Source organism: Barbus barbus (assembly GCF_936440315.1).
Source record: "Barbus barbus genome assembly, chromosome: 47".
NCBI lineage: Eukaryota > Metazoa > Chordata > Actinopteri > Cypriniformes > Cyprinidae > Barbus > Barbus barbus.
This window is the reverse complement of record NC_136725.1, coordinates 2743075-2765547: the sequence shown is the minus strand read 5'-3', so window position 1 is coordinate 2765547 and position 22473 is coordinate 2743075. Positions and strand designations below refer to the sequence as shown.

At 37.5% G+C, this 22473-nt stretch overlaps 1 protein-coding gene across 2 annotated transcripts; it reads left to right on the top strand.

Annotated features, from left to right (window-relative positions):
• Window positions 1-560: 560 nt before the first annotated feature.
• LOC306865999 (interleukin-6 receptor subunit beta-like) lies at window positions 561-20743 on the top strand. Of its 2 annotated transcripts, XR_013783914.1 has the most exons (17): window positions 617-719; window positions 5528-5602; window positions 5696-6001; window positions 6739-6877; window positions 7017-7189; window positions 7284-7438; window positions 9389-9548; window positions 9992-10068; window positions 10207-10423; window positions 11363-11569; window positions 13083-13196; window positions 15839-15982; window positions 16063-16203; window positions 16299-16395; window positions 16867-16948; window positions 18486-19275; window positions 20027-20743. XR_013783914.1 is itself a non-coding variant. In XM_079410931.1 (16 exons), exons 2-16 carry the CDS (start codon window positions 5548-5550, stop codon window positions 18996-18998), a joined length of 2580 nt encoding a protein of 859 aa, XP_079267057.1. In that variant the 5' UTR covers window positions 561-719; window positions 5528-5547; the 3' UTR covers window positions 18999-20737. The 2 variants fall into 2 exon arrangements, 1 of the variants encoding a protein (XP_079267057.1); XM_079410931.1 differs by having other exon boundaries at window positions 561-719; window positions 18486-20737.
• Window positions 20744-22473: the final 1730 nt, after the last annotated feature.

Below are 22473 nucleotides of genomic sequence, written 5' to 3'. Positions count from 1 at the left end.
TAGCAAGTATAGGCCTGATCCCCCGAGCCCCGTTGTGCTTTATTGGGTTGGAGGGGACCCCAGCTGAAAGGTGTTGTTTCTGCGCTGTATTATCTGAGATGAATCACACAAAACCAGACATGTTTTGACAGTGCTATAGTGTTTCCACTCTTCAGGAAGCCAAATTACTAATAGATTAGAGTGGACTGAGGATAAATGCTCTGACTCAAGCTCATCTTTAATGACATGAGAAGCAGGTCATATGGAAAGCAGATGTATTCTCTTGCTGTGTAAATGTGTTTCATTTCTTTATATTGTTCATAGTGATTTCTTCATCATCAGCTAAGAAGTTTAATGGTGTTACATTACAGAAAATCGTGAGCTAATCACGAGCTCCCATTGGCTGCAGTGAGAGCACTGTTTTCCGGCAGTGGGCCGTGACTAACGGGAAAACTAATGGATTATGAATAACGGGGCGTGTTTAAATGACTGACAGCTCTGCCGGCCAATCACGAGAGGAGTTTCGGTTTCTAGTGCGCATGCTCAGAATGCCTCGATCTGTAGAACACAGTCTGGTCTTCAGTGATAGTGAGCGCAGCTGGAGGTCGGTCCTGATGAGTGTGAGCTTCTGTCCAAAAAACACCGGAAGTTACTTACAGAACGACCGGAAAAGACATGTCGACTTGTTTTTTAAGTATTAAAATGTACAGTAACTCATATGATGTGAAGTCACTCTAAAGGTAAGAGAACATTATAAAGTGTATATATATATATATTCTATGATGTCGTTTAGTGTGTTATTTTGAACGTCTGCGTACTTTACGTGTTACTGTGAAATGTGCGTCAATAAATTATAAATTACTTAATATATAAATGATTTTTAGAGATTGCTGGCATCCTTGCCAATGATATAAATGTATTGTAATATCATTGTAAAGAAAACCATAAATACTGTAGCGTTATAGGTTTCATCAAATGAAATAAAGTAGGAAAATATTATAAGCTGCAGATGAAAATATTGAATATAACTAGTAGGCCTACTTTTATAAATATTATTTTGAAGAGTTATCTATTTACAGATCATTTTGTGTCTCTATATTTATCTATGACATTGTATTAAGTTGAATATTAACAGTTTTTGTCTATTTGTTAATGAGGGATTTGTGGGCACATTAATGATTTTAGATGTTGGAGTAAAATCTGTTTTAATTTTGAAGAACATAAAGTTTTGGGTAAGATTGCATTCATAGTGTTGCTATTATGAAATATCTTGAATTTAAATATTGGCGATTAAATATGAAAGTAGGCCTGTATATAATAGAATAAATTTACCTTTTAATATAAGGCTGTTAAAATGCTTTAAAGTATTGTTGACACTTTATTTTCAAGGTATCCTTGTTACATAATTACATGCAAGTAACCCTAAGCCAAACCCTAATCATAACCATATAGTAAGTACATGTTGTTAATTAATATTACTCAGTACTTAAATGTATAATTACACTGAAACAAAGTGTAACCAAATTATCTTTTATTTCCCACATCAGTCAATACTCCATATTCCATAAAGACAAAGCAAAGACCAGATGTGTGATAACTTTACAAAATAAATAATGCATACATACATTGACAAACGCATTAAGACCCTGTGCTAGAAATGTAGGAGAGTCTGTGGCAGATTTAATTGATTACACATGATTTGAAAAGACACACATCTCTCTATATAAGCTGAAAATATATCAGAATAAAAACCCAGCCATGAGGTCAAAGCCCAAACTGCGCAATCAGGAGAGATAAGGGTCCTGACCGAGAGCCTGATGGTCACTCTGGTTGAGCTCCAGTGATCATGTGTGGAGATGCTTGTTTTTCTGAAGGTTTCTCCCAAAACTGCAACACTGTCCACCAATCTGGACTTTATGGCAGAATAGACACGCCTGACACATAAAGACATGGCTGGAATTTAAGCTCTTAAAGGACTCTCAGATCGTGAGAAACTCTGGTCTGATGAACCTCAATTTCAAGTGTCATGTTTGGAGGAAACCAGGCACCGCTCATCACCTGCATAATGCCATCCCAGTGAAACACACACACACACACACAATTTGAAGCATTTCACTTTCTAAATGATCTGTGTATATATGTACAGTTCAAGTCAAAAGTTTACATCCCCCTTTCAAAATCTGCACAATGTTAATTATTTTACCAAAATAAGAGGGATCGTACAAAATGCATGTTATTGTTTATTTAGTACTGAGCTGAATAAGATATTTCGCATAAAAGATGTTTACATATAGTCCACAAGACAAAATAATAGTTGAATTTATAAAAATGACCCCGTTCAAAAGTTTACATACCCTTGACTCTTAATACTGTGTATTAATACCTGAACGATTCAAAGCTGTGTTTTTTTTTTTCTGTTTAGTGATAGTTGTTCATGAGTCCCTTGTTTGCCTGCTGTTCTTCAGAAAAATCCCCCAGCTCCCACAAATTCTTTGGTTTTCCAGCATTTTTGTGTATTTGAACCCTTTCCAACAATGACTATGATTTTGAGATTCATCTTTTCACACTGAGGACAACTGAGGGACTCATATGCAGCTATTACAAAAGGTTCAAACACTCACTGATGCAGAAGGAAAAACATGCATTAAGATCTTTAAGGTAACAACACAGTGTTAAGAATCAAGGGGATGTAAACTTTTGAACGGGGTCATTTTATAACTACTATTATTTTCTTTTGTGGACTATATGTAAACATATTTTATGCGAAATATCTCATTCAGGTCAGTACTAAATAAAAAATAACACGCATTTTGTCTGATTCCTCTTATTTTGATAAAATAATTAACATTTTGTAGATTCTGCAAGGTGTAATTAAACTTTTGACTTCAACTGTATAAAAAAAGACAATATTGCAAGACCAGAAAAGGGGTTTGATACTGATTTATTTATTTATTTATTTATTAGATTATTGGCTTAAATACTGTATGTAAACTGTAGTATGAAGGAAACAGTTGTTAAGTACAATAAGTACATCAGAGTCATGTTTGTTAGTAAATATGGTTCTGAGTTAAAATGAATTTTGATCATTTTGTTTGGCACGAAGTGAAAAATATCAAGTGATACAAATATCCAAAATATCAGGGCTGGGTTTCTCGATAACGCTTGATCTTAGCACGTTTTCTACGAGTCATTTTACGAACGTTCGTTATTGTTTCACGTGCATTTCCCAAAAATGCACTTAACACAGTGGCACGTAGCTTTAAGTGCTACTTAGGAGTCGCTATCCGTTGGTCAAGTGCTGAAATGTCAGTTTATAGACTAGCTCGTAATTGTAGTACACGCTCGTTAATTGAAATTTTAACCTAAAGCTGCGTTCCAGATAGCGCGGATATAATAATATAATTTAATATAATAATCTTAATATGTAAAAAAGTACAATATTAATATACTATATATAATAATAATGTATATTATTGTATATAATATCTGTAGAGACATTATTTGGTTTTCGTGCACGTCAGCAAGCCATTGACAGATTTTTATGAGTTTATCCCTATTTTTCCCAGTCTTTGAAGCATATTTCCTACATTACTACTTTTATTAATATTTTTTGTTCAGTCAATTAATTTAGATGCTTTTTTTTATTATCTGCCCTTTTTAGTTTTTTTCTTTTCATTTTATATTAATAAATAAATAAATAACGAGTGTACAATAAAGTGCAATCCAAAGCTTTAATTATAATCACATTGCACTTGAATAAAGTTAAAGGTGTAATCTGCCGATTGTCCTGCAGGTGAACTCATAATTCTGTCTTCTAACGATGTACGTAGGGCTTTACGATTACTCCTACGATCGTTTTTACGAACTTCTTAGGCTTAGGATGCTTTTGGGAAACGTAGCCTAGGTCATTTGATCTTTTAATTACAAGGCAAGATTACTTCAGGTTATAATTTTGTGCTGTGACTCCCCAAAAGCCAATGATATTTATAAATGTATAATTCATGATATTTGTATAAACTCCCCCCCCTCCCCCACACTAATTAAAACTCTTTTACCTTGAAAAATAATTTGAAACACTACATATTAAAAATAATGATTACGATTTGTACATTCACATCTATTCAAGGTGTAAAGATAATGTTATTACTCTTATTTGATATTCACACCACATGACATTTTCTAAAAATGGAAACAAAAATGAATACAAAGAGTTTGCTCAATGTGTTTTTTAAAAGGAATTTATCTTTATTGTGGAAACAACAAAACATCTTTTATGTCATTGTTGCATAATCATTCCTATTATCCAGTACTTTTTACAGTTTCCAACATTAAAAAAATGCTTGTGTTGTAATTTAAGGAAGTATTTTTATAACATCCTTCATCGTTTTACATTATTTAAATGACTTGCATAATGGCAGGAAAATGAACAGGCTGGATCAGGGAGGAAATGAGGAGCTAAAGTTAATAATTGCTGAGTGAGGGTTAAACACGAGAGTGCTGACTTGAAGAAGTTTATTTCAGTTTTTTTAACCATGTATTGAAATGTTCATATCTTACTCATATCGGCTTGTATAAGATTGCAAACTCCTCTACTTAAAGAGGTGCTTTACCGCTGGCAGGATGGCTTTAAATTAAACTTTAAAGGAAAAACTGGTGCTGCATCATTAGAACAAACTGAGAAAAAGAGCTTCCATACAAAGCTGTTTGAAAATCGGCAGTCTTTTTCTTTAAATGTAGATGAGATTAGCTAACCTTAACCCGGCTGCACAACTCTCATGTAGTAGATCAGCAATACCTTTTTTTGTTTTCAGTAAATTGGATACATTTGAAAAGCTGCTGGTTTTTCATGCCAAATGATTTATTAAACCTAAAAATCCAATACATCTTAAGAGGAGAGGGATATTACACAAGACTAAGAATGGAAAGTGTTGTTGTGGACATAAGAAAAGCATATAAATTGATAAAATATTAAAACAGTCTTTCCAATAAAAAACACATTTTACAAATTTAAAAGTGACAGTGTTGTCCTTAATATTTATGAAGAAATGTTGCTAAAACCATTACTTGTAATCAGAAAAAAGTAGTGCTGTCAAACGATTAATCACGATTAATCGCATCCAAAATACAAGTTGTTGTTGTGTGTGTGTGTGTGTGTGTGTGTGTGTGTGTGTGTACTGATTATGTATATATAAATACACACACATACAGCATATTTTGAAAATATTATACATGTATCTACATGTATATATTTATATTCATAAATCATATCACCATATATATAAATAAATGTAACATATTTTTCTTAAATATATCCATGCATGTGTGTGTATTTATATCATAATCAATGTACACAGTACACACTCGCATATCTTATGTACACAAATTTTTTTGGATGCGATTAATTGCAATTAATCGTTTGAAAGCACTAGAAAAAAAGATCTGCAAAAATCGGATAGAGCAACTTGTCACTAGGTTGAAGCAGTACCCTAAGGGAACACATTTACATTTTCAATCTATATACTATCTTTTGATTTCCGTCTTTTCTCAGATACCTGCCTTGATGTCACAATGGGCTCTTCCCAGCATTTACTCTTGCGCTTGATGTTTTTGCACTGTGCAGTTGGTAAGCCAAAGCCATGTCATGTATTACCTCCCAGTTAACGCTTCTATCGTTGTTGTTTTGTTGTGATACTCAGTTCAGTGTTTTATCACACAGGTTCCACTGATAATTGTGTGAAGATTCTTCCAGACTCCAGAAGTAACATTGTTGTTGAGGTGGGAAAAGACTTCACCGCGACATGTCACCTCCTGAAAGGGTCCGCTTACACCTCAGATGACATTGAATGGCTTTTGGAGAACGTCAGCATTGCGAAGCAGTTATACCACAAAATAAATGAAACATCTGTGAGTGTTACTGTTAACATCAGCAGTGGCATGAGCGGATGGTTGCGGTGCAGAGCCGCCAAGGAGTCCCTGTCACACGTATCAACGTGTATCTATGGAATCTCTCTCCGTACAGGATGTAAGTGTTTTCATGCCAAAATCACACGTGGTGCTTTAAAATTAAAAGGCTAATTCTTCATTCTAACTCCAGCTGTGTTTTAGTTTTGTACGTATTGTAGGGATGGCTCTCTCCAGGATGAACATTTGTTGGGTCTCACTTTACATGAAGTGGGCTTAATTACTATGTACTAACATCAAAAAATTTACCTATTGTATTGCAAAACACTTGCTGCTATCGAGGTGGGATAGGGATAAGGTTAGGGACAGGTTTGGGTTGGTTTAAGGGTGGGTTAAGGTGTAAGGGATGGGGCAACAGTGTAATTATAAATGCAATTACATAAACTACTTACAGATTTAATTACATGCAGGTATTTTTAAAATTTAAGTACAATGTAAAACCATGTATTTACACAATAAGTGCATTGTAGCAAATCATTAATTCAAATGCAAGTACATAGTAGTTAAGGCCACCTAATATAAAGTAGGACCATTTGTTGTTCTAAAACACAAAATGTACGGCTTCAGAAGATTTGGTTAATTATAATGACTTTCAGTTTTCATGAGCTGACCCTGTTATGCAGTTGTTTATAAACCTGTAGGAAGAAAATAGCCCCCCTGTGGTGGCAAATAATGACAGTCTGATAGGAATGTGAAATCTTTTCTCATTATTTGAAACCTTTTGCATTATTTACTAAACACTTTAACTTCAAGAAAACTACTTTATGTATCCATTGTTTTTCTGTTTGTGGTCTCCAGATCCTCCATTGAAACCAAAGGATCTGTCATGCATTGCTGTGCAAGAGGACAAGGATTTTTCCCCTAACTTAAACTGTAGTTGGGATCCAGGATCGCGAAACCCGCTGATTGAGACAATTTACACCGTTAATGTGGACTAGTATGTTTTAAAGTAACAGAAGTCCTGATAACACTGTTTCAGCTTTAAAAACCTTTAAAAACCTTTTTGATTTTTTTTTGTCTTTTTCCGAATGACTCAAAGTGAGTGTCATTTACTTCCTCTTCTTTTTCTATTTTAGCCTTGGGTTAGATAAACCAAAAAAAGCTAACTGTAAACAGCATCTTGCAAGATCCTGCATCATCAACCTGGACAATTTTCCAGATCATATGGTTTTAAAATTGTGGGTTGAAGTGGAGAATGCTCTGGGCTCAGAGCAGTCAGAAGAACTTGAAAATGAGGCTTCCTATTTTGGTATGATTTCGGCTTATGAATTAAGAAAGGATGCATTTTGCACTCTGTATGAATGCATCACTTCAACAGGCTTTTTTTGTGTGTTTTTTTGTAGCAAAACCAAATCCACCACTGAATGTCCAAGTCCTCTCTGAAGCTTACATCCCCACAAGTCTCATGGTTACTTGGAAACATCCCATTGACAGGACTATTCTGAAACTCTCTTATGCCATCAAATACCGCAAAGCAGCATCCGATGTTTGGATCAAGGTACGGGAAAGCCAAAAGCAATTCAGATTTTAAAATGGTCAGGACAAAAAGTACGATGTTTATTTACTGTGAATTAGTGTTGTCAAATGACGTCGGCACCAGTTGGTACTGAAAAAATATATATATATATACACTCACCTAAAGGATTATTAGGAACACCTGTTCAATTTCTCATTAATGCAATTATCTAATCAACCAATCACATGGCAGTTGCTTCAATGCATTTAGGGGTGTGGTCCTGGTCAAGACAATCTCCTGAACTGCAAACTGAATGTCAGAATGGGAAAGAAAGGTGATTTAAGCAATTTTGAGCGTGGCATGGTTGTTGGTGCCAGACGGGCCGGTCTGAGTATTTCACAATCTGCTCAGTTACTGGGATTTTCACGCACAACCATTTTTAGGGTTTACAAAGAGTGGTGTGAAAAGGGAAAAACATCCAGTATGCGGCAGTCCTGTGGGCGAAAATGCCTTGTTAAAGCTAGAGGTCAGAGGAGAATGGGCCGACTGATTCAAGCTGATAGAAGAGCAACTTTGACTGAAATAACCACTCGTTACAACCGAGGTATGCAGCAAAGCATTTGTGAAGCCACAACACGCACAACCTTGAGGCGGATGGGCTACAACAGCAGAAGACCCCACCGGGTACCACTCATCTCCACTACAAATAGGAAAAAGAGGCTACAATTTGCACGAGCTCACCAAAATTGGACGGTTGAAGACTGGAAAAATGTTGCCTGGTCTGATGAGTCTCGATTTCTGTTGAGACATTCAGATGGTAGAGTCAGAATTTGGCGTAAACAGAATGAGAACATGGATCCATCATGCCTTGTTACCACTGTGCAGGCTGGTGGTGGTGGTGTAATGGTGTGGGGGATGTTTTCTTGGCACACTTTAGGCCCCTTAGTGCCAATTGGGCATCGTTTAAATGCCACGGCCTACCTGAGCATTGTTTCTGACCATGTCCATCCCTTTATGACCACCATGTACCCATCCTCTGATGGCTACTTCCAGCAGGATAATGCACCATGTCACAAAGCTCGAATCATTTCAAATTGGTTTCTTGAACATGACAATGAGTTCACTGTACTAAAATGGCCCCCACAGTCACCAGATCTCAACCCAATAGAGCATCTTTGGGATGTGGTGGAACGGGAGCTTCGTGCCCTGGATGTGCATCCCACAAATCTCCATCAACTGCAAGATGCTATCCTATCAATATGGGCCAACATTTCTAAAGAATGCTTTCAGCACCTTGTTGAATCAATGCCACGTAGAATTAAGGCAGTTCTGAAGGCAAAAGGGGGTCAAACACAGTATTAGTATGGTGTTCCTAATAATCCTTTAGGTGAGTGTAAATTATATGAATATAAACATATACATGTAAATATTTTCTAAATATATATTGTATGTGTTTATATTTTTACATACAGTACACACACATACATTGACCGATGCGGTGTTAAAATGTTACAACTAGATGCTTAACAACCGACAACCAATCAAGTACCTCATATTCACTTGCTTTGCACAGTCAAGAAAAAACAGCACATTGTATAAACAGGAAAAATGTCAAACAGTGTGGCAGAAAACGTATTAAGAAGTAAAGAAGAGGCCGTTTTTTACCTTTCAGGAAAAACTTGTGCAGTGCTAGAGCCGTTATGTAAATAGGTACTATATATGCAAATAAAAATGCTAACCTGGGGTTAGGACTGTACAAACAGCAGCTTACGAAGAACCAGAATTAATTAATGGGCAGTGTGAAGCAAGATAAACTTGGCTTCTGTTACCCAGGGTTAAATATTTCAGGTGTGGAAAGCATTAGTATGGCTCAAGGGTGGGAGAGGGCTCTTATCTCAAACAATGCAGTACAAGCTTGAATTATTTTCATCTTGCATATAACCTCTAAAAAATTCACATACTGTTTCATTCATGAATTGATGATTGTTTTAGGTGCCGGAGGAGTTCACCAGGGGGAACATCGAGTCGTTCAGACTGCAGTCTCTGGAGCCGTACACTCAATATTTGGTGCAGATGCGATGCATTGGAGAAAATAATAGCAGTTACTGGAGCAGCTGGAGCTCCAGCGTTACAAACAGCACTGCAGAAGCCAGTAAGATCTGTATTATTCATAAAGTGACTGAATTTCTCCGAAACATTGATGGAAGGATTTTAAAATTGGGCTATAAAATAAATACTCCTTAAGAACTGTGTTGGGGAACTAGTTAGCTTCTCTAACACTACTACTAGTAACAAAATTAGCGTATCTTTACAACTTATCACCTTTTGGCAAAATGTGTTGTTTTAAGGAGTTTTAGCGAACACATTGTTTTATTAGACTCCAACACAGTATATAGGAGAGTGAGTTTGATTATTCTCTCGACTCGTTTGACTGTAAAGTGTGTGCAAACAATATGACAGTGAGGTAAAAAAGCAGCTGATCTACTGTCAAGCTACTGAAATACATAGTTAATTAGTAGCATAGCATCACTGTTTAATTACTTCCCAGCATTGCGAAACGGGATACTGCATTTTTACACCATCTTATTTTCTCAGAGCCAGCAAGCGCACCAGATCTTTGGAGAATCATTCAGCCCACTTCTAATAGTAGAAATGTCACGTTAATATGGAAGGTAAATTCATTTTTTCACCTTACAGGTGCTAAAATAACCATAATAGTATTTGTACAGGCTGTGAATCTGTGTAGTGTAATATTCAATTGCTCTTTACAAGTTAAATAGTGAATGTTTTCATATTGTCTTCTCTTGCAGGCTCCTGTAAAAGCTAATGGAAAAATGCTGGTATATAACTTGAATATCAGCCAAGATTACGAGACGTTTGGAAGCCACTATATAAGAGCAGATAAGATCAGCCAGACGTATTCGATGGAGCTACCCCCAGGAAAAACGGCCAGTATTGAAATAAATGTGAACAATTCAGTTGGAGTGTCTCCTATAGCAACTTTGTTCATTCCAAGATCAGATAACGGTATGTTAAAGACTGCAGTGGTTTTGAGTTTAAAAGCTGTAAATTGAACATTTAACCCTTCTTTTGTCCTCTGTTCAGTTGTGCCCTTATTTGATAAAGAATGTGCTATAAATGCAGCACCACTTTTGGCGCTTGAACCAGGCTTTGTTACATCATCGAAACAAACAAAATAACAGCTAATTTGCTCCTTTTTAAAATTAAAATATTATTGATATTCAAAATAAGTGATCAAATAATGACTTTAATAATCAAAATAATCTTTATTTAATTTCTAGAAGAATCAGTAATAGCTGTTTACCGTTGGCTTTAAATTTTAAGTCTTTGAATAAATTTTTTTGCAAATAAATGCAGGCTTGGTGAGCAGAAGAGAATTCTTTAAAAAAAAAACATGAAAAAGTTTACAGTTCAAAATCTCTTGACTGGTAGTGTATAAAATCAATTATTTTTGAATATACGTTTAGTCACCCTGGACCACAAAACCAGTCAATTTTTCAAAATTGAGATTTGTACATCATCTGAAAGCTCTCCACTGATGTCTAGTTGGTTAGGATCAGACAATATTTGGCTGAGATACAACTATATGAAAATCTGGAATCTGAGGGTGCAAAAAAATCCAAATGTTGAGAAACTCGCCTTCAAAGTTGTCCAAATTAAGTTCTTAGCAATGCATATTACTAATCAAAAATGAAGTTTTGATATATTTAAGGTAAGAAATTCACTGAATATCTTCATGGAACATGATCTTTATTTAATATCCTAATGCTTTTTGGTGTAAAAGAAAAATGGATAATTTTGACCCATACAATGTATTGTTGGTTATTGCTACAAATATACCCCAGCGACTTAAGACTGGTTTAGTGCTCCAGGGTCACATTTAATAAAACTGCTTTGTAGTGGCATGTGGAAGGTGTAATGTGTGAAGCGTTTGTGATTTGGCAGAGCTTCCTGGCGTGGAGCATATGAGCTGGTCGGTGCGTGATGAAAAGCTGCAGGTGAAGTGGACAGCTGTCCTGCCTCCTCATCACGCCTTACAACTCTCCGAATACCTGCTGGAGTGGGTGAAAATCCCACAGGCTGTGCATCAAACAGAGCTGCAGTCCGGCTGGCAGAGAGTCCCCAAAAGTGTCACCATCGCCACACTAAACGGTACCAGCTGTTTATGAATATATTTAAATATTCTGTTTCCTGAAGCTCTGACTAATACGCTGGCCCACGTGGAAACTGTGCATGCAGATGATTAATTTTTTCAGTTTAACGGTGTTAAAAATAATTAATGCAGAGGCGGGGCTAGGGTTGGCCACCCCACTCACAATTACTGCTTCTGTCTCATTTTTCTTGACAAGAATTGCATTTATTTAGATACAGAATGTCTTTACGAGCACATCAAACGGGAGACTTTTCAGACGCTCAGTTCGTCTCAGTGCCAGAAACGTTACCGGTGAGCTGTCATCTGATGACAGGTTGTCAGGCCATATGTCAGTAAAAACCAGTCTTCCTCTCCTGTCTGCCTTTATACTGTGCTCTCATGCTCTGTAGCCTGTATCATTTCATATTAAAGATCCGCGTCACGTTCAGCAGCGGCAGCACTTATAGTAATAGCATCCAAATAACCTATTAATAACCCAGCTGCTGTGATGTCTGTTCATCAAAGAACAACAGAAAAAAAGAGGAAATTAATAACTTTTGTAGCTTTAAGGATTCATCTATATTTAATTTAGAATTTAGTGTTTGATAACTTTATTCAATTTCTGTATATTTCCTACTTGCTGAAGGGCACAGGTAACTAAATATAACATTTATTATAATGGGTTTATGTGAAGATTGTTTTAAGTTCAAGCTTCAGTCATAGAAAAATATTAAAAATGAACGTTGTTTTTATGTTGTTTCTACATTTATTTGAAGATTGATTGTGAAATTATTGCAATGTAAATGTGTATTTCAAAACTTTAATGTTAGATGGGATTAATCGTGATTCATTTCAGAGAAAAAAAGTGGAATTGATTAGTTAATTGACCGCATTATTATTTACATTTTAATCTGCTGACTGTCTGCACATCTGCAGGATGAAGTTAAAAATACTAAATATGCTGATTTGAGCCAAGCGTGTTACACCATTATTGGTAGCTGATTAGTGACTATTTTATTTAAACATTTATTCAGTCATGAAAATGAGGTTATAATGTATGCTCACTGAGTACAGGGCTGCCTTATTAAGTAAAATTAATTACTTAGTAATGCATTACACCCAACACTGTCAGTAAACAACTTTTTTAGTGTGTATTAGGCATGTTGCGTACATCTGTAGCGGGTAAGTGTTGCATGTTAATTTTTCAGGCGTGACGTCAAAAGCAAAGGAAACGAAGCACTACAAGTTTTGCAGTCTGTTCTTGGCTCAATGCTAAAAATTCAAATATAACATTTTAAAAATATGCATGGTTTCAGAATATAATCCTATTATTGGCCAAGTGCCAAAAAGTAATTTAGTTTTTTAAATAATTTATAATTGTTGTCAAAGCAAAATCACCTTATTTTCCGTATAGAGTCACAGGTCTGTTATAGAAGCAAGTGTGAAACGGATGTCTGCTGTTGCAGTTTCACTGTGAAACAAAACGGTTTGGGAGCAATGCAGGTGACCAAATGTCTTTTTCTCTTTCTCAAGCTGATTTGGAGAAATTCAAGCGGTACAACATATCAGTGTATCCAATTTACAAGCTCAACAGGCTCTTCCAAGCAGGACGTCCAGTAACCAGACCAGCCTACATTCAACAAGGAAGTATGTATCTGAAGTATTATGCAATTTTCTCATGTACTAAAGCACACTCACCCCGTCACGATAACAACTTTTTGTTGTGGGATATATTGCCCCAGAAATAATTGTGAGAAGTTATTTTATTGTCATTTTAAGACCATTTTAGGCCACCTAATATATAATCATAATATAACAGCATAATAATGCAAGAAGGCCTACACACTTTTAATTCTTAAGAATATTTAGGCCCTGTTTACACTACTGTGTTTTCATTTTAAAACGCATAACTTTTCCTACGGTTACGGCTGTCGTTTACTCTACTCCGGCGTTTTCGAGGTCGAAAACTGAAACTTTTGAAAGCGCTGCAGACCCCGTTTTAATTTGAAAACTTCGGGGTTGTGTTTCAGTGTAAACGGACCAAAACGCAGACTTTTGAAAACGATGGCATGGCTGCCCACATTCTCTCTGCGTGTGATTGATGACTGTGTAAACAATAACATCATGCTCGTTATTGTACACATAGATATGTGTGGGTAGATTCCCCATTCGACCGCTCCAGGCACGCAGACGCATCCGCATCTAAATAATAGGGATCTACCTATACATATCTATGGTTGTACCTGCATGAATGGTCATGTGACATGCGTTTAAGGTTGTGTTGTGTAAACAGATCGTTTCTAAAGCGCAGCGGAAACGTCAGTGTAAACAGAGATCGTTTCTAAAGCGCAGCGGAAACGTCAGTGTAAACAGGGATCGTTTCTAAAGAGCAGCGGAAACGTCAGTGTAAACAGGGATCGTTTCTAAAGCGCAGCGGAAACGTCAGTGTAAACAGATCGTTTCTAAAGAGCAGCGGAAACGTCAGTGTAAACAGGGATCGTTTCTAAAGCGCAGCGGAAACGTCAGTGTAAACAGGGATCGTTTCTAAAGCGCAGCGGAAACGTCAGTGTAAACAGGGATCGTTTCTAAAGCGCAGCGGAAACGTCAGTGTAAACAGAGATCGTTTCTAAAGCGCAGCGGAAACGTCAGTGTAAACAGGGATCGTTTCTAAAGCGCAGCGGAAACGTCAGTGTAAACAGATCGTTTCTAAAGAGCAGCGGAAACGTCAGTGTAAACAGATCGTTTCTAAAGAGCAGCGGAAACGTCAGTGTAAACAGGGATCGTTTCTAAAGCGCAGCGGAAACGTCAGTGTAAACAGGGATCGTTTCTAAAGCGCAGCGGAAACGTCAGTGTAAACAGGGATCGTTTCTAAAGCGCAGCGGAAACGTCAGTGTAAACAGGGATCGTTTCTAAAGAGCAGCGGAAACGTCAGTGTAAACAGATCGTTTCTAAAGCGCAGCGGAAACGTCAGTGTAAACAGATCGTTTCTAAAGCGCAGCGGAAACGTCAGTGTAAACAGGGATCGTTTCTAAAGCGCAGCGGAAACGTCAGTGTAAACAGGGATCGTTTCTAAAGCGCAGCGGAAACGTCAGTGTAAACAGGGATCGTTTCTAAAGCGCAGCGGAAACGTCAGTGTAAACAGGGATCGTTTCTAAAGCGCAGCGGAAACGTCAGTGTAAACAGGGATCGTTTCTAAAGCGCAGCGGAAACGTCAGTGTAAACAGGGATCGTTTCTAAAGCGCAGCGGAAACGTCAGTGTAAACAGGGATCGTTTCTAAAGAGCAGCGGAAACGTCAGTGTAAACAGATCGTTTCTAAAGCGCAGCGGAAACGTCAGTGTAAACAGATCGTTTCTAAAGCGCAGCGGAAACGTCAGTGTAAACAGGGATCGTTTCTAAAGCGCAGCGGAAACGTCAGTGTAAACAGGGATCGTTTCTAAAGCGCAGCGGAAACGTCAGTGTAAACAGGGATCGTTTCTAAAGCGCAGCGGAAACGTCAGTGTAAACAGAGATCGTTTCTAAAGCGCAGCGGAAACGTCAGTGTAAACAGGGATCGTTTCTAAAGCGCAGCGGAAACGTCAGTGTAAACAGGGATCGTTTCTAAAGAGCAGCGGAAACGTCAGTGTAAACAGGGATCGTTTCTAAAGAGCAGCGGAAACGTCAGTGTAAACAGGGATCGTTTCTAAAGCGCAGCGGAAACGTCAGTGTAAACAGATCGTTTCTAAAGAGCAGCGGAAACGTCAGTGTAAACAGATCGTTTCTAAAGCGCAGCGGAAACGTCAGTGTAAACAGGGATCGTTTCTAAAGTGCAGCGGAAACGTCAGTGTAAACAGGGATCGTTTCTAAAGAGCAACGGAAACGTCAGTGTAAACAGGGATCGTTTCTAAAGAGCAACGGAAACGTCAGTGTAAACAGGGATCGTTTCTAAAGCGCAGCGGAAACGTCAGTGTAAACAGAGATCGTTTCTAAAGCGCAGCGGAAACGTCAGTGTAAACAGGGATCGTTTCTAAAGCGCAGCGGAAACGTCAGTGTAAACAGGGATCGTTTCTAAAGCGCAGCGGAAACGTCAGTGTAAACAGGGATCGTTTCTAAAGCGCAGCGGAATGCAAGTGGAATGCAAAAAAACATGGTGACACTCATTTTTATGTTATGGGCAATATATTGCGTCACCAAAAATTATCATGTACATATATGATCATATAGGTCATGTACATATATTGTGCGATAAGTCGATATATTGATTATTGCGACAGGCCTACTCGTATAACAGTTGTTGTTGTTGTTTATCTAGCTCCATCAGAGGGTCCTACTGTCACAGTGAGAAAATCTGAGAAGAACAGTGCCGAGCTGATGTGGGAGGAGATTCCTCTGGACAGTCAGCGGGGATTCATCACCAACTACACCATAGTCTATGCCACTGGAAACACAAAAAAATGTACATTCATGTTCAACATGTGACGAATGTGTGATGTGTGATGGTTTCTCAAGCTGATCTGTGTCGAATGTGTTTGGCAGCTGTGACGGTGGGCCCTAATGTCCATTCACATGTGCTGACGGACCTGGCCAGTGAAACCGATTACGTGGTTAACGTCATGGCGTCAACAGAAGTTGGCTCTGTCAAAGGCATGGACTGTACTTTCAAAACTATGAAGTACGGTAAGTTTTATCATTTTAATGCTTGATGATGCATTGTGATTTTAAGAAGCTGCTGCTGAAGGATGTGAGTTATGCTGATTCTCTCTTGACTGTAGGTGATGGAGAGGTGGAGGTGATTGTAGTGGTGGTTTGCCTCAGCTTCCTGTTCCTGACCGTCTTTTTCATAATGCTCTGCCTTCGGAAAAGAGAAGTGTGAGTCAGTGCTTCTCAACACTCAAAATGAAACCCAAAGCAAGAATTCAACTTTCAGAGAAGCATTGGTCTGGAAATGCATTGCCTAACCAGACTTTGTAAACGTGTCATTGTGCACAATTTAGAAGTCCATTTGAAATAATTAATTTAAACTTTTAACGCTTTTTGTCACGTCTTCACAGTTCCTGGTCACCATTCAAAATATGGAAAGATTGTTGAAATATAGAAAATATAGAAGAAGCAAAATATAGGATTGTGAAACTAATGACACGCTCTTAAAGTAACTTGCCCCAAATGAAAAGTGCATTAAAATCATTAGGAATTTTTTGCATTGTTTAATTTAATAAAGAAACAGAAGTTATTCGTAATGTATTGTTGAAGAGTAGATATGTCACCTAACCCCACTTCTAACAGCAGTGAATGGTGCTTGTGTGGTGTTTACACTCATTATTTTCTGGTCTCTCTTTTCAGGATTAAGAAGCTGTTGTGGCCACAGGTTCCAGACCCGTCTGACAGCTCCATTGCCCACTGGTCACCTGATTTCCCCGTAAAGGTCAGTAAGGAATCCAAATCATGGGTGAATCGCAAAACATGTCCAAAAAAAATTATGAATTAATCGTAAAATTATTATGACTTTAAAGATTGGTTCCTGGAAGTATGCACAAGTAGTTGTGCTGTATTTAAACATTTAGCCGTTAATATTTATGTGTAAAGAAAAAAGTGTATAGTCTTTTGACATGCCTCAAAACACAATGAAGCACAAATTAAGTTATTTGTAAATGAAACCAAAGTGGTTTCTGTCTCTCCATTGAAAATCAATACAACCAAAATGTTGACGCTTTAAAAAGTTCATAAAGACACTGCAAAAGTAATATAAACATATACACATGTGACCCTGGAGCACAAAAGCAGTCTTAAGTCGCTGGGGTATATTTGTAGCAATAAGCCAAAAATACACTGTATGGGTCAAAATGATCAATTTTTCTTTTATGCCAAAAATCATTAGGATATTAAATAAAGATCATGTTCCATGAAGATATCTAGTAAATTTCCTACCATAAATGTATCAAAACTTCATTTTTGATTAGTAATATGCATTGCACAGAACTTCATTTGAACAACTTTAAAGGTGATTTTCTCAATATTTAGATTTTTTTGCACCCTCAGATTCCAGATTTTCAAATAGTTGTGTCTGAGCCAAATATTGTCCTATCATAACAAACCATACATCAATGGAAAGATTATTTATTCAATTTTAGATGATGTATTAATCTCAATATCGAAAAACATTGACACTTAAAAGACTGGTTTTGTGGTCCAGGGTCACATATAGGCATTGATCATTGTACATATAGAGAGCATGTAAATGTCAGCTCAGCCATACTTGCTTGAAACAATGTTTGCATGTCTGTGTGTATGTGTTGATCAGTGTTTTAATGTCAATAAAAGCCTAAATTAAATGAAAAAGAATTGATTAAGTGGTAACACTTCAGTATAGGGACCAATTCTCACTATGAACTGTTTATAAAGCACATATTCTGCTTGACCTTATTCTACATCCCTAATCCAATACCTAAACTTAACCTTACTAACTACCTTACTAACTATTATTAAGCAGACAACTAGGTTAGTTAATGGTTTGTTAATAGCGAGAATTAAAAGGGAAGGAAAGTTATTGTCATTAACAATCTCACAATGAAACCATTTTTGGAATACATTTTTTCTTTTGGTTTTGTGGTCCATTATGACCTGGACATGTTCATATTCACTGCAACATCAACATGTTCAACATGTAGGGCTGTCAAAAAAAAAATTGAATTTCGAATATTCAGCAAATTTAAAATAAAAATCCACATTCGAATGTTATGTGTGTGTCAGGCAGCCTTATCAGTGGATGCACGAGATGCCATGACGATGTAAGTGTCGTTGCACTTTAATGGGTTCTCAGGAGAGAAGCCAAAACTTTTTACCCCTAACTGAAATTATGCCTTTTAAATTCGAATACTGATAATATTTAAGTACAAAATTCAAATGTAGTTTTTTCACCATTTGGACAGCACACAGGGCTAACAGCTTCTGACCCTCTCTAGGCTGACCTGCCCAAAGAAGACGTCAGCGTGGTGGAGGTGGACGTGTTCGACGGCAAGTCCCTGTGCGAGGAAGACAAAGGCGTGCTGCCGCTGAAGAAAGACAAGTATCTGTCGGAGGAGCACAGCAGCGGCATCGGAGGCTCGTCCTGCATGTCTTCACCCCGGCACAGCGTGTCGGACAGCGATGAGGGCGACTCGGGCCAGACCACGGCCAGCACCGTGCAGTACTCCTCAGTGCTGGCCAGCGGCTACAAGGGCCAGACTCCCAGCCACCAGCCTCCAGCGTTCGCTCGCTCCGAGTCCACTCAGCCGCTGCTGGACTGCGAGGAGCATCCGGACCACCTCAACGAGAGCCAGTCCAGGAGCTCGTATTTCAGACGCGGCCGAGAGCTGGAGCCGGAGTGCGAGGAGACCTTCTGTCCGGTGCAGGAGGAGGCGTCTCCCGTCGCCGAGGATCCACCCGCCTCCTCTTTATGCTACATGCCGCAGCAGAGCGGCTACCGGCCTCAGTAAAAGACACTGGCGGTTTGGAGACGGCCCTAAGCTACTGTATCTGAGTGTGCCTGTCACCAACTTTTCATTTGGCATTTTAACAGAATTGCAAGCTTACGCCGGATGTGTATGGTAACACTAGACTGCTCACACTGCCACGTGCCTTCAGAGGGAGAACGACTGCTTCTAACTCCAGCCACTTCCTTCTGTCTGACTGTTGTGTTGAACCACATGCATGTTTCGTTGTAGCATTGTGTAAAAATGTGGATTTCCACTCTCATTTCCACTACCAGTCAAAGTCTTTGAACAGGGAGATCTCTTCTGCTCACCAAGCCTGCATTTATTTGATCCAAAGTACAGCAAAAGCTGTAATATTGTGAAATATTTTTACTATTTAAAATAACTGCATTCTATATAAATATATTCTAAAATGTAATTTATTCCTGTGATCAAAGCTGTATTTTCAGCATCATTACCCGAGTCTTCAGTGTCACATGGTCCTTCAGAAATCACTCTAATATGCTGATGTGTTTCTCAATAAACATTTTTTTATTATTATTATTATCAATATTTAAAACAGTACATTTGATGCTTTGATGAATAGAATGATCCAAAGATCAGCATTTATCTAATATAAAAAGCTTTTGTAACATTATACCATTCAAAGGCTTGGAGTTTTTGGGAAAGAAATTATAGAAATTAATACTTTTATTTAGCAAGGATGCTTTAAATTGATCAGAAGTGATGATAAAGACATGTATAATGTTACAAAAGTTTTCTATTTCAGATAAATGCTGTTCTTCTGAACTTTCCATGAACAAAGAAGCCTAAAAAATATATACTCCGCTGTTTTCAACAATAATAGGTTTTTTAGCAGCAAATCTGCATATTAAAATGATTTCTCACGTGACACTGAAGACTAAAGTGATGCTAAAAATTCAGCTTTGAAATCACATTTTTAAATATATTCAAATACAAAACACTTACTTTAAATAGTAAAAATATTTCTGAATTTTGTTTTTGCTGTACTTTGGATCAAATAAATGCAGGCTTGGTGAGCAGAAGAGACTCGTACTGTTGAGAAACGTTTGACCGGTAGTGTAGCTGTTGCTGATTTCTTGCCTCTAGCTCACAGCCGATTGGTCAGCATAGACACAGTGTTGTTCAGAAAAGATGAGCAATTTGTGCCAAGGTGCACTATGGCATTGACATTTAACTGATTATGGTATTACGAATATTCCTATTTTTAACTATATTCAACAGACTGTCGACCCTAGCTTGAGTTAACCTTTAGCTTTCATGTTCCTGGTGATCATCTTCTCTTAGGATAAAATTAACACTACATTGAAATGACAGTTATGAAATGCTAATATTTCATTGTATGCCTTATGACATGTATTCATGTATCTCTGTGTGATTTTTGTTTATCTCTTAGGTGTGTATCAAATAAAGACTTTATTCAAATGTTTTGCAGTCTATTAGCTTTACTACTGTTTCAGACTTTGTTTATACCTTCAGTCTATTAGTAACAGCGGCTTCTCTGACTAGTGAGTCATGACTGTGGGTAATGAAGTACTTTGCCTGTAATTTGGCAATGTTTACGGTTGTAATTTGTGTCATTGTGTTCAGAAACACTGATCTAAGTGATGAGCTGTTAAACTAACATGCATGATTATGAAGCTCATCATATGTGTATAATAGACTTATGTTATTGTATGAATTAAATCTACACTAATTCTCATTAAAGCTACAAACGTTACTCATTCAAGTGCAGTGACTGTTTTTCTGTTTTTCTTTTGTTGTTTAAAAAAATTGAATTTTTTGTCACATTATAGTAGGGCTACATCTAAACTGCATATATCATCATTATTGTTGTTATTTCTGTAAAAAATAAAACCCTACTATTTAAAACTTTGGACTTTTAAAACGTATGCTCATGCATAATTCATTTATTTGTTACTTGAATTAGTTTGTCAACACTAGCGAATGATACATGGGTACCAATTGATGTTTCGTTAAATATGGAGCTGTTTTACTTGATGTCTTCAAATGAGAAACCAAAGACAATCATATCCATCTCATATGCAACATATCTAAAGTTGTTTTGTTGTTTGTGGCTGACCGTATCCCATCATTCATCACGTTCAGGAGCTTATGGTCCCAAAAACACAAGATGTCAGCTTATTTAATTAGATATCGCATATAAATGATGTTTTATTGATACAGATATTTTGTAAAGCATTTGCAACTTCTTTTTATCACAGAGTCACGATTAAACTGCCATTCACAGGAACTACTGAACAGAAATGTAGAAGTTTATTTTAAAGGTAAAATATGTAAATAAAGCTCTGTATAACACACTTACAGCGTGTCTACTCACACTTGTGCTCTTTGCACTTGACCACTTCTCTAGTTATATGAAATATTTCCTGTATTTGTGAGTGTAAAAACCACAAGTGTGTAGAGCTTCTTGTTACCCGGTGGGACACACTTATAGTAGAAAGGTTTCTGTAGCATCTTGTGAGAACATGATGTTTTTCCAGAACATGATGCATGATGGGATACACTTAGCCTCGAATACTGCTCTGAAGTGCGTTTAGGCTGTGCTTTGGCGTTTTTAAGTCTTGCACGTTTAACAAAAAAAAAAAAAAAAAGTCTTGCACGTTTCCTGTCACGTGCAAACGCTCTCAAGTGGCCAGGACCACGAGTGAGAGTATCTGGACAGGTTTTAACGGTCTTCACATACACTTGAACACTTGGGCCAAATACACAAAATGTGTATTTGGCCCAAGTATCATGCAGGCAGACGAGTGGCTAGCGCACAGACCACAAGCGTGGGTGTTGAGACAGGCCCGAAATATGAAATACACAAAGAAAACTCACGCTAACAGGCCTCAGGAACATGACAACGTTACAAACTGAAAGTCCATGTATAAAACAAGAGCACAGGGACAGGGACTGGTTTACAGCTAAAGGCCAGAGCTGAAGAAAAGAAACACACACATGCATGCACACAAAGTTATCCTTTACCACTCAATAACACACACGCGAGAGGGTCCTCGCTGCAGCCTGTAGCGCGATGACGTATTGGATCAGATCCAATACGTACTGGACGTTGTTATGCGCATGCGCGGTAGTGTGTTTTGGTGACGTCATAGACGCATGCGCAGTAGCGATCTGATTATAATGCACGCGCTGGTTTTAAGTGACATGCATGCTCAATGTTGTATTGTGATGACGTTCTAACATGTGTAGTAGTACTGATGGATAGTAATAAGTAATTATTGGTGAACAAGTAATTATTTACACAAATGTGATGCTTAAGTTTTCATAGTTTAACAACGTGTTTCTTGCAAAATAGTTCAAATTTCTCATTTTAAATATCATGATTTAGAGCTTTTAAATCTAAATTGGATGGATTGATAGCATAAGGGCACTGTCAAGTATTATTTTTAATGCGTGTATGTGGAACATTTTATTCTATTCAGGTCATATT